Source organism: Balaenoptera physalus (genome assembly GCF_965194825.1).
Source record: "Balaenoptera physalus genome assembly, chromosome: 14".
NCBI lineage: Eukaryota > Metazoa > Chordata > Mammalia > Artiodactyla > Balaenopteridae > Balaenoptera > Balaenoptera physalus.
In genome coordinates, this window is record NC_138893.1 from 53,590,650 (window position 1) to 53,604,326 (window position 13,677).

Sequence of the window (13,677 nt, forward strand, 5' to 3'; positions counted from 1 at the left end):
TTAAAATTAGATATTGTAGAGGAGGAACTTCTCTTAAGTTCTTGACCATGTTCTGTGATATTCTCAGCTTTATATTGTGGTACTCTGTATTTCATGGAAAGAGATTAGCGGACTTTGTGATATGGGGATAATTTAAAAACATAACCTACTGTATCTGTCTTTTCCATCTCTTATCTTCCATTTTACTTCCTTTTTTTAAGCATTTCTCTCCCTTACTTTTTGTCTTACCACATGCTCCACTCAGAAAAAGTGAAGAAGAGGAAAGAAAAAAAAAAGAACTAGATTAAAGAAATTAAAGTGAGACAAAACAAAAATGAATGATTATGGGAAGGAAGGGGAGAAAAAACAGAAGGGGAAAAGAAACTGAGATTGCTTGTTTGTTACTTGTGTATTAGGACTCCTAAGGTATCTCTTTCTTGTGTCCCTTGTGAATAGGTAGGGGCAGCCTTGAACTTACTTATTCTCCTACCTATTCTACCTATTTAGGAGGGAGCAGACCGCAAGGTGGAAAGGATTCTGTTGAGAAACGATGCAGTAGGGTTTTGTGCTTCCGTCTCCTTTCTACTAGTCTATTTGGTCCAGTTTAGTGCCTGAAGGTCAACTGTGATATAAGTTTTGGAATCTCAACTGAGTCTTACTCTGGATATTAAGAAACTAAAGATCTGGAGGTTATATGTATGTATGTGTTTCTACTTTAGGAATATAATGGATGCTATTCATGTACATTTATATGTTAGAATTAATTTGATCTGAATTCTGTTTTTCAGAATTAAAAGGGATGTGACATCCATAAAAGCTTAGATCTGATAAATTATAAGACTCTTTTCAGTGCTAACCCATTTCATGATTTTCTGGCTCTCTCAGTAGAGTAGTAATTTCTCACTGGCAGTGATTATAAGTAGTAGTTGTCTATTGACTCTTATTTCTTGACTGAAATAAGCTGACATTAAAAAAAAAGGCTTTGTCAATGCTTAGGATGAAATTGCTTTTGATTTTATTTGGCTTGTATTATAATCATTTGCCAATGATTATACAGGAAAAATAACCTTAGTGTATAAAAAGGTTGAGGAAACAGCATTTTAAGTTCTCTTTCTTTAATGACTTTTTGGCTTGAGAATACACATTCATAATTTTTAATTTTTATGTAAATTCTTATGTTATCATTTTAGAGAAAAGAAATTTAGTAGCCACCAACTGAAGATTTGGGCTGTTGATTAAAATTATGTGATAACTTTTCAAGGAAGTAGAGATGAACTTTGAAATTTACCCATGCCTTGTTTTCATTATACCATATTAAAAGTGATCCATGTAGGACTTCCCTAGCGGTCCAGTGGTTAAGACTCCGTGCTTCCACTGCAGGGGAACTAAGATCCCACATGCCATGTGGTGTGGCCAGAAAAAAAAAAAAGATCCATGTAGTATTGGCAAAGTGTGTTAAAGATTAGTTATATTTAATGTTTAGAGATATCATTTTTCCTGGAACAGTGCTTTGGTACCTAGGGTGTTGTGGAAACTTTTAAGTTGTGATTGTTTTTATTGTGGGAGTGTTTGATTGAATCAGGTGGATTTCAGCTTTGCCTGACAGATGTGATGACTTGTCCTTTCTGGCTTGTGTTATATTTACTCATTGGTTGTATAATAGATGGCTATTTATATAATGAAAATTAGAATAAGCCATTAGAGATGATTGATAATGGATACAAACAAGTGGTGATGTGTCTGCTACAAGAGATGGAATAATACAGTTCTTATATGTAACATGTTAAAATTAGAAAACAGTAGGGAAGAAAATATTTCTGAGAGTCAGGGGAGCTTTGCTAGAAGTATAGCCCAAATAATTGAGGAGTGGAAAACCAGCTAAGATCAGGGGCCAACAGAACATATCTGCTGGGTATTACTCAGTGATAGAAGAGTGAAATTAGAAGCAAAATACAGAATTTTTTCAAGTGCCTTAGAGAGGAAGAACCTGTCTGAGCAAAGTTTGGACTTAGACAATGGGCCAGAGCCATCCAGAATGAAGGATTTTAAAATAAAACCTATTTCTGAGCCTTGGCAAGGCTGAATTAATATCTATTTTATGTACCTGTAAGTGCCTTCCATTCTAGTGAAGGCTTTTTGGTTATGAGGAACAGAATCCAAAGCGCCTGGCTCAGTTGAAGGGGACTGATTATAAGGAAACAGCTGCCTGTGTAGGGACCCAGGAACCAAAGAACCCTAAGGGTAGAGTAAATGTTTTCAAAATGTCTACTATACTGTTTAGATATAGTTTTAGCTCTGCAGTAGTCTCATGCTCACTGTCACGTGGTTTCTGTGGCATTTGCGACTAGCCTGTGTTACTGTCAGCAGTTAATCACTGGATGGGAAATACCATACGGTGCTGGCTGTACTCCCAAGAAGGCCTTAATTTAATGATTACCCATTGCTGTGTTAGGGGGAACAGCTGCAGGTCTGATGTTTTACAAGAATTTAATGGTAATAGTTTAGGGTTTGACTGTTTTAATAAGGAAAGTGGTCTATGTGACTGCCAGTTCTAATATACTCTTAGACTCAGGAGGCTGTAAGGATCTATATCTTCTTGCAGTGAATGCCTAAAATTAAGAGGCAAATTCAGGTCATATCGTAGAGGCTATTTGGTGTCTTTTCTTTAAACTAAAATTCTAAGTATCTAGGTGGATATAACCTAAACAGCACCAAGCCCAAATTGTCGTCTTTTATGCAGTCAGCAGATTGCGGATTAGGTTTTCAAAAGACCAGTATGTAGATTAGCCCACAGAAAGAATGAATAATTGTGTGGTTGAGAGGGAATGAGAAACACGTATTAAAAATGATCCCCCCAAAGATTCTTCTGTTTCATTGTTTTCAGTGATGCCATCTGCAATTTTGTTATCTGCAATGATTCTTCCCTTCGAAGTCAGCCCATTATCTTCAATCCTGACTTTTTTGTGGAGAAACTCCGACATGAGAAACCTGAGGTGTTCACCGAGTTGGTGGTCAGCAATATCACAAGGCTCATCGACTTGCCTGGAACTGAGTTGGCGCAGCTGATGGGAGAAGTGGACCTTAAGTTGCCTGGTGGGGCCGGCCCGGCATCAGGATTCTTCCGGTCTCTAATGTCTCTCAAGCGAAAGGGTAGGAGATGTATCTGTGAAGGGGGCAGGTCTCAGCTGCTCCCTGGGCTTCACTCTGAACATCTGCATATTCATGGAGGAGTTTCTATTATTATAAAGCACTTTTTGTCATTTTTTCATTTACATGAGTAGTAAAACCTTAAGTAATATTAATAGAAATTATAGAAACGATCTAGATAAATTAAAGCATATATATCAGTCCCCTAGAGATAACATGATTAGTTTAGGTAGTTATCAGGGGCACCTTGATTTTCATGCCCTATTAATACTATACTAAAATAATATTAAAGATACAAAGTTTCACAGCTGGTGACTACAGTAAAGAAAGTTTGAACATTTTTTTATTGCAATAGTTCTCAAATGTTTTCATTCCATGGAACGCTTTGATAAGGCAAATACCTATGAATCACCCAATAAAAGCCTTCTCAGAAATAAGTTATTAGTGATATATATAATAAATTATGACTATTAACACTGCTTTTGATAAGATGTTAAAGAGGTACTATTTTGTTTTTTTATTTTTTTAAATTAATTTATTTTTTAAAATAAATTTATTTTTTATTTTTGGCTGTGCTGGGTCTTCGTTGCTGTGCGCGGGCTTTCTCTAGCTGCGGTGAGCGGGGGCTACTCTTCGTTGCGGTGCGCGGGCTTCTCATTGTGGTGGCTTCTCTTGTTGCAGAGCATGGGCTCTAGGCGCGCAGGCTTCAGTAGTTGTGGCACATGGGCTCAGTAGTTGTGGCTTGCAGGCTCTAGAGCTCAGGCTTAGTAGTTGTGGCACACGGGCTTAGTTGCTCCACGGCATGTGGGATCTTCCTGGGCTAGGGCTCGAACCCGTGTCCCCTGCATTGGCAGGCAGATTCTTAACCACTGAGCCACCAAGGAAGCCCCTGTTTTTTTAAATATTAGGAAATCCTGAGGGCAGCAAAAAAAGTTTAAACATTATAACAGATCAGACCCTATACCAACTCTGGTGGATAATCTGTCATGCTCTGATAATCATGGGTCTAAGTTCTATTTTTTGTTTGTTTTTAAATTAAATATCAATAGTCTAGGTATTGTTACTTAAATAAGAAGATGGTCTTTGCCTTCAAGGAACCTACCATCTAAGATTAAACTCACAGAGAGTTGATTGAGAGTTTTATCATTACATTTTCTGGTACACTTCCAACTTTAAGGTTTTTGTTTACTGAACCTGTGAAAATACTTGCTAAACTGTAACATAAGATACTTGAGGGGTATGCTGATTTTAAGTATGCTGATTTTGTACTATTTGTGGAAAATATAGCCTTGTTCTATTGTATGTTATTTTTCAGAAAAAGGAGTAATATTTGGATCCCCACTGACAGAGGAAGGCATTGCCCAGATATACCAACTGATTGAATATCTACACAAAAGTAAGACTACTTGAAATTTTGTCATTCTTTGTTAATGAAGAATTGTCAGTTTTCTACTGAGAGCTAACATCCTTGAGTTAGCAATTGTTAGGTGACAATTAACCATCAACAAAGACACTAATCAATGATAATTTCAGGTGGTATGTTTCTAAATATATTTCCTTTTAAATTTCATCTCATGTATTGATTTGTTTTTTTTTTTTTTTTTTTTTTTTTTTTTTTTTTAAAATATTTATTTATTTATTTATTTATGGCTGTGCTGGGTCTTCGTTTCTGTGCGAGGGCTTTCTCTAGTTGTGGCAAGCGGGGGCCACTCCTCATCGCGGTGCGCAGGCCTCTCACTATCGCGGCCTATCTTGTTGCGGAGCACAGGCTCCAGACGCGCAGGCTCAGTAATTGTGGCTCACGGGCCCAGTTGCTCCGCGGCATGTGGGATCTTCCCAGACCAGGGCTCGAACCCGTGTGCCCTGCATTGGCAGGCAGATTCTCAACCACTGCGCCACCAGGGAAGCCCTGATTTGTTTTATACTCTCAAAGATATATATATATATATATATACATTAGATAGTGTCTATGAAATCACAATTTCCCCTTGACTGAGAGAGACATTTCTTCTGGAAAAGTACGTCGCTCCTTTATAACATTTACTCCAGGGAGCATAATTTATCGCCAAAGACACTTTTCATCTCTAGAATTCTCTGATTAAAATACACTCTTCACTTAATTCCTTTTGCACTTTTTTAGTAGTCATACTGGTTATGTTATTGCTCTAAGTGTTTGGCAGAGCTGAGTGTATATGAAATGTGTGGCTTTATGTGATGTCTTGATAAATTTGACACTAACACTTATTTATGTCTTATTCTATATGGGACATTGTGCTAGGAGCTAGAGCAGAGGTTGCAAACTGACAGCCTAAGAGTTTAAGTCATCTATATTCATATTTTGTTTGTTTGGCAAAGATTAAATTAAAAATAAAATTAGTTATCAGTCTTTTAAAATGGAAACAGTCCAGGTTTTCAACTTCTTTGGATAATAGGAAGATCTAGCATCCTTGGGCCCTGTTGCCACTTGGACACAGTCAGCTGGAGCACAGGTAGGTGCTCCTCAGTTTGTTAGGGTTCCTGTTCATTCATTTACTGTTACCAGCCTGGCCTTGTAGGCATTTGAACTTGGACCCCTGAATTAGGGGGTTATACAAAGAAATATGGACCTAAGTTGAAAACATGAACTCTCATGCTTCTTCCAGGTCAAACCAAAACAATATGTCTCATCTTTTTTATCCCCTTAGATTAGCTTAGAATATAGGTGGGAGGGAAGAATCGTTTAGTTGGGATGACCCTGAGCTTCTGGGAATCTCTTAGACTGAAAGGTGATCTGATAGGTTAGAGTTTTAATTCCTGGGGCAGCACAGAGACTCTAGATTCATTTTAGGCTGGGAAACTGTTTACAGGAGCAATGAACCTCCACAGATGAACTCGGCTCCTCCAACAAAGTCTGGGATGACCCACGGGAAGGGGCCTTCAGGGAGATTTGGCTTTCTTCCACCTTATTTTTCAAGCCTATTCTGACTATTCAGGGAGTGGGGAGGGATAAATTAGGAGTTTGGGATTAACAATATACACACTACTATATATAAAATAGATAACCAACAAGGACCTACTATATAGCACAGGGAACTATACTCAATATCTTGTAATAACCTATAACGGAAAGAATCTAAAAAAGAATATATATATATATATCTTACTTTGCTGTACACCTAAAACTAACACAACACTGTAAATCAACTATATTTCAACAGAAAATTAAAAAAAAAAAAGGTTAAATTCAGTTTCCAGGTGTGCCTCAGGAGGTTCAGTGACTCCTGGGTGGACCGTCTCTCAGTCTGGGAGATCTCTGTGTGCTCAGGGATGTTCAGATATGTTTCCTCAGGGGCCAGTAGGTTCTAAACTAATCTGGGAAGAAAGACAAAAACCTCCTTCAAGTTCTTTGTAAAGGGTCTTTCAAGTATAAAGTAGTCTTTTAGATGACTTATTTTAATCATATTTCCTCTTTTTATTTCCTTTTTCATGTCCTCTGTTTCTCTTCCATGCTGAACAGACTTGAGAGTAGAGGGTTTGTTTAGAGTACCAGGGAATAGTGTCCGACAGCAGATTTTAAGGGATGCTCTCAATAATGGAACTGATATCGACTTGGAATCAGGGGAGTTTCACTCAAATGATGTTGCTACCTTGCTGAAGATGTTTCTAGGAGAATTACCTGAGCCCCTGCTGACACATAAACATTTCCATGCGCACCTCAAAATTGCTGGTGAGTATAGGAGGTGAGAAGGAGATGTGAATACATTTCTTTCAATTTAGTAAAGTCATCTGGAATATTCTGTTGTTTGTAACCCACAGCAATGCTTCTGTTAATATTAAGACTTCATGATATTTCTGGGCTCTCTGAATACTCATAAGTATTGGCTAGTTATGGTTGATTTGGTCAAAATTTTTTTTTGTTGAATAAACTTCTTTGAAGATAAAGTCTGGGTTTTACCTAATTTTGTATCCTGATGGGTCCTAGCATTGTGCTGTGAACATTTTAGTTGCTTAATTAATGTATGCTTTTCACTGGATTGATTGACACACCCAAGTCAATTACCCAAATCAGTAGTCACAGTTTTGGTATATTTGCCTTAGTTTGAGGCTTTTGCTAAGTATTAATATGCCTCAGTTGAGATCATCTCTACTCTTGGAAATTTGCATCTTAAAAATAATTTTACTTCTTTTCTAAATAGGTAATACATTCACATGAATTAAAATCCAAAAGGTTCAAAGAGTATACAGTGAAAAGCCTCTTTCCCACCCCTATTCCCAGCACTCAGTTTTTCTTCCCAGAGGGAACCAATGCTATTGATTTCTAATGTATCCTTACAGAGATATTTTAGACACAAACACCAACATATATTCTTTTTCTCTCTTTTTATGTAACGGTAGGGTGTTATACACATGGTTCTGTGGTTTGCTTTTTTCATTTACTGTGTTTTGGAGAATGTTCCATTTTCAGCACATAAATAGTTTCCTCTTTCTCCTTTATGCTTGTGTGGTAGGCAATTCATTCTTAAATTGCACAGCTGTTATGCTGCGGTAGGCTCTAAGTGCACACAGCATCAACATCCATACGATATTTACTTAGTTTTCTACCCTTGAGTCTTTTACTCTTCTAATTTTAAGGAAAATAAATAGATTTTTTTTCTTTTGAATAATTTTTACTACTTAAAAAAAAACCCTGGTTTTGAATTTCTAAAATCTAATAAGATTAGATTTTTTTTTAGCACTTTCAGGAACAGTTTAGATGATACAAATGAGAAAATATTACTAGAGTGTTACATAACTTTACAGTTATTTTGGGGGAGAAATAAAGTTGTTGGATATTTGAAAAAGATATGGGAAATATTGATAAGTTCTTTTTATAAGGGTTAACATGAAGAATGCTTGTTCTGTTTGCTTTCCTGTTGAGTTTATTTAGTGCAATATCTGAAACCGCCCCTCCACCACCCCATGATTCACTGTTCTTTGATATCATACTGAGGTGTGGCACAGGTGTAGCATTTGATACCCCTTGCTGATAACTGGGAGGGATTTTTGTTTTCAATTTCATATTAACAGGGAACAGTTTCTAGAAATATTATCTGCCTTTCCTAAACCTGGAATTATTTTTGAAGTTAAACAGTTTCAACAACACGTTGTTATCATTTTCACGGCTATATGAATTATACCCAAATGGTTTTCAGTGTCTTTTGAAATTCTGATTATCTAGGGGACTGTTCTTATTGATAACCTGTGTAGCCTGTTAGGGGAGAAACAATGATTCTGACTCCATAAGGAGCTGCCTGGATCATCCTGTTATCAGGGCATAATTCACTCTCATATTTTCTTAGCAGTAAAATATCTTGGTGAGGAAATGTGAGGGGGTGGCATTATTAAAGATATGTGTGAACATGTTTTCATTTCTCTTGAGTATATACCTAGGAATGGGATTGCTAAGTCATATGGTAACTCTATGTTTAACTTTTTGAGGAACTGCCAAACAGTTTTCCAAAGCGGTCACACCATTTTACATTCCCACCAGCAGTGTAGGAGAGTTTAATTTTCTCAGCATTCTTGGCAACACTTGTTATTGTCAGTCTTTTTGACTATAGCCACACCTCCGGTTATGAAGTAATATCTCATTTTGGTTTTGATTTACATTTCTCTGATAGCTAATGATACTGAGTATACAAATGCTTACTGGCCACTTGTATATCTTCTTTGGAGGAATGTTTATTTAAGTCTTTTGCCCATTTTTGATTGGGTTTTTTTCTTTTTATTATTGAGTTGTATTGACATTATTTTGTTATTATATTTTGCTGTAATCTCTATTTATGCTTGATTCTTTTTTTTCTTTCTTTGATTATAATAAATAGTAGGAGCATTGATTTTTTTTCTTGCTTGTATTTTCTCCCTCCTTTGCAATCATCTCTTTTGTCCTCAAGATTTGATGCAGTTTGATGATAAAGGAAACAAGACCAATGTACCAGATAAAGAGCGGCAAATTGAGGCTCTTCAGTTGCTCTTCCTCATTCTCCCTCCACCCAATCGTAACTTGCTGAAGTTATTGCTTGATCTCCTGTACCAGACAGCAAAGAAACAAGACAAGAATAAGATGTCTGCCTATAACCTTGCTCTTATGTTTGCGCCCCATGTCTTGTGGCCAAAAAATGTAAGTGTTGAGGGGAAAAGGAAAGACTGCTTGGTTTTCTTGGGCTGGCCCTCGTCCTATGGCTGTACCTTGGTGAGGTTATCAAGGGTCCAAGGTCTAGTCTTCAGTTTTACAAGGTTAGGAACTTCCTTTATTAGTTCATTTAAGAGTTATTAAACCTGAGGGGGCCAATTCCTGTGAATCTTGCTTATAAGTCAATCTCTTGACAAACCTGAATAGCAATTTATTAGTGGAAATTCTTAGTGGAAAATATATAGCTACTAAATAAACTAGAATACTGATTTTGGCTGGTCAATGTAAATTCCTTCTTAACATGAAAGCCTTCTTGGGAAATCAAATTGATTTCTGAAGATTGAATGGTATAAATTTAGAATAGAGCTGTATGATCTTATAGGATAGTGTCACTGAGCTTTTAGATAAGATGACACAGAGAGCAATCCTGCCTTGTTTTAACTTTTCTATATCCTATAGATATACTCTCCTTAAATAAAGCTGAATATGCTTCTTATTACTGAGACCAGGGCCTTCTTAGTGACTTACACGAGAAGTACATTATCTAAAGGATTTTGAACTAATTCTTGGCCTGGAAGCACGTAGCTTCATATTCCTGTCCATTCATAAAATAGGTTTTACTGTATGACGGAATTAGGAGTCAGGATAACTGGGTTGGAAGCTGCAAACCCGCTGTTAACTGTGCCCTTTCCTCTTTCTATGTGTAGGCTCCTCCTCTGTAATCTGGGCATAATAGCACCTTTCCCACTTACCTGACCAAGATTGTTGGGAAGATAATAGAAATAGATGGGATATAGTGACTTATAAAAGATTTGGGGGATTATAGGAAATGAGAAAAGGAAGATAAAGGAGAGAGGTTGTGTGAGACGTTTTGCCTAACAAGCAACTAGTGAAAAAATAATATAAAGCTCTGGGCCAGGAAGAGCTTCTGCCCAGAGAAAGACGGATGAGGAGGAGGTGTGTGAGAAGAACAAGACATACTGACAATTGTCCATCTTAAGGAGATAAAGCCTCATAGTGAAAGAATCTTAGAACCAGCTCACTGAGACTGAAAAGGAGCGAGTGATCTATGACTGTAAAGAGAAGCATTGACTGTAAAGAGAAGCCTGTGAGAGAGGTCTTAGTATAAGCAAACATTAAGTAACAAAGATACAGGTTGAGGATGCGGGCTTTGGGATAGTAGATATGCTGAAGTGCTTAAAAAAAAGGCAGGGGAAACAGGAGAAGGTAATCAGTGACCATCTGACTGTGTTTTTAAGAAACGGATGTCACCTCTGGTATCAATTAGTAGTGACAGTTCTCTTTCGTCTTTGGAGAAACTGTAGTTTCTCTGGAGAGCAATGTCCTTGGTGATTGGTACAGATTCTATTCTTCTTTCCCCTTTTCCCAGGGTAGGTCTTCTTTAGCAACTCTGCATGTATGTCTGATTCTCAGGCAGAATTAGGAAATGAAGATTGGTTCTCAAGGATTTCCTGGTCACTTCAGGGACACATGGTTCTTCCTAGATTATATCATCTCCAGTGGAAACCTGCTGAACCAAAAAACCTTTCCAGAATTAAATGTTGTATTAGAGTCAGCTTTCTTGGGGATAGAAACTATCATATGTTTGAAAGAATTAGCTTACTGATAAGTAAATGGGAGTATCTGCCTTCTACCTCCCAGCTTTTCATCTCCCTTTTTTGGTTTCTTTCGCTCTGAATAGGTCACTGCAAATGACCTTCAAGAGAATATCACAAAGTTAAACAATGGGATGACTTTTATGATTAAACACTCTCAGAAACTTTTTAAGGTAGGTAACAAATGGGATTTGGGTGGTGACAGGACAAGGAGGATGGAACAAGGGGGGATCCTGAGAGGGCTCTAAAGATGACTAGATAAGAAAGGCCCTGCCTGGAACTGGAAACCAGATCGGACAGTGGTAAAACTCAGAGGGAACAACTAAGGTGGGGAAGAATATGGAGGTACCTAGAAGCTGAGTAGGGCTCTGCCCCCTGGGTAATTGGCTCCACGCCCGAGTCATCCTTCCTTTTTCATGAAAGACAGCAGATGTTGGAAGCAGAGTACTTTTATCCTGTCTGCTTCCTGCCAGTAGAATTTTGACAGCCTCCTTTCATCTTGTATTTATTGTCCTTTTTAGTACAAACTAGCAGTGTGTCTGTCGACATGATTTTCTCAATAACTTAGTGGGTCTCTGTGGATTTTAGTGGGATTCACTCAGTTAGAAGATAAATTTAAAGATAAACCCGTCTCTTCCTTGGACTCTTGCTGAGAAGGCTGAGGGACAATACCTTTAAGCTTCCTAGATGCCCTCTGGTTGTATTGAGAGGATCTGGTAGGCATACCTTTTACTCTTTGAAAGGGCCCTTCGTGTAACTGAATATTCTGACCTTTTGATGTTTCTAAGATTTTTAGCAAAAAGTTGCATAGTCACATCCTTGGCCTTTTCTTTAGAGTGTACTTTCCTGATGGTGAATTTCTTAATTTTAGCGTCTTTTGCCATCTGGAAAGGCTGAGAATTTTTAAGACAACTCAGTTCTGGTTCCTTTTTTTGTCTTTCTTCAATTAAAAAAAAAAATTGTGGTAAAATACATATGACAACATTTACTATATGTGTACAGGCCAGTGGCATTAATTACATTCATATTATTATGTAAACCATCACCACCATCCATCGCAAGAACTCTTTTCATCTTGCAAAACTGAAACGCTATACCCATTAAACATAACTCCCCATTCATCCCTCCCCCTTGGCCCTGGCAACCACCATTCTACTTTCTGTCTCTATGATTCTGACCACTTTAAGTACATCATAAAAGTGGAATCAATCAATTTTAGTGATTGGCTTATTTCCGTTAGCATAATGTCTTCAAGGTTCATCTATGTTGTAGCATTTGTCAGAATTTCCTTCCTTTTTAAGGCTGACATTTCATTCACTGTATATACCACATTTTGCTTATCCATTCATCTGTTGAGAACACTTGGGTTGCCTCCACATTTAGTTCTTGTGACTAATGCTTCTCTGAACATGGACATACAATATGTCTTCTAGACTCTGTTTTTAATTCTTTTGGGTATATAGTTGGCTCCCTGTATCTGTGGGTTCCCCATCCACAGATTCAACCAATGGCAGATTAAAAATATTTGGAAAAAAAATTCTAGAAAGTTCCAAAAAGCAACACTTGAATTTGCTGCACACCAGCAACTATTTTTATATCACTTACATTGTATTTACAACTATTTACATAGCATTTACGTTGTATTAGGTATTATAAGTAATCTACAGATGATTTAAAGTATACAGGAAGATGTGTATAGGTTATATGCAAATACTGTGCCATTTTATATAAGGGACTTGAGTATCTGTGGATTTTGGTATCCATGGGGAAATCCTGGAACCAGTAACCTTGGATCCTGAGGTATGACTCTATACCCAGAAGTGGAATTGCTGGATCATATGGTAATTCTAACAGAACTGCCATACTGTTTTCCATAGTTGCTGCACCATTTTACCTTCTCACCAACAAGGCACAAGGGTTCCCATTACTTTGCATCCTCACCAACACTTGTTATTTTGTTTTGGGGATTTTTTTGATGATAGCTGTGTTAATGGTTGTGAGGTGGTAACTCATTGTAGTTTCAATTTGCATTTTCCTAATGATTAGTGATGTGATGTTGAACATCTTTTCATGTGCTTATTGCTTATTTGCATATCTTCTTTGGAGAAATGTCTATTCAAGTCCTTTGCCCGTGTTTTTTTTTTTTTTTTTTGGCTGCACCATGCGGCTTGTGGGATTGAACCCAGGCCACAGCAGTGAAAGCACCAAGTCCTAACCACTGGACCGACAGGGAATTCCCACCCATTTTTGAACTGGGTTGTTTGCTTTTTTGTTATTGAGTTGCAGGTGTTCTTTATGTATTCTAGATATTAATCCCTTATCAGATTTATGATGTGCAAATACTTCCTCCCATTCTGTGGATTGCCTTTTACTCTGTTGATAGTGTCTTGCTGCACAAAATTTAAAAATTTTTATGAAGTCCCATTTGTCTATTTTTTTCTTTTGCTGCCTGTGCCTTTGGTGTCATATGCAAGAAATCATTGCCAAATCCAATGCTGTGAAGCCTTTGCCCTTTACTTTCTTTTAAGAGTTTTATTGTTTTACATCTTACATTTATCTATTCTGGGTAATTTTTGTATATGGTATTAGGTAGTGGTCCAACTTCATCCTTTTGCATGTGGATATCCAGTTTTCCCAGCATCATTTGTTGAAAAAGCTGTCCTTTCCCCATTGAATAGTCTTGTTACTCTTGTTGAAAATCCATATATTTGAGGGTCTATCTCTGGACTCTATTCTATTCAGTTGGTCTATATGTTTGTCTTTATGCCAGTACCATACTGTTTT

General features: G+C 37.4%; 1 protein-coding gene across 8 annotated transcripts in view; it reads left to right on the forward strand.

Moving 5' to 3' along the window:
- Positions 1-13,677, forward strand: part of ARHGAP19 (Rho GTPase activating protein 19) — an 83,372-nt gene that overhangs the window by 44,300 nt on the left and 25,395 nt on the right. For all 8 annotated transcript variants that reach the window (XM_082423758.1, XM_082423759.1, XM_082423762.1 and 5 more), the window contains 5 exons: positions 2,864-3,129; positions 4,442-4,522; positions 6,623-6,832; positions 9,039-9,265; positions 10,980-11,066. In XM_082423758.1, coding sequence (XP_082279884.1) covers positions 2,864-3,129; positions 4,442-4,522; positions 6,623-6,832; positions 9,039-9,265; positions 10,980-11,066 — 871 coding nt within the window. The remainder of the gene's footprint in view (positions 1-2,863; positions 3,130-4,441; positions 4,523-6,622; positions 6,833-9,038; positions 9,266-10,979; positions 11,067-13,677) is intronic.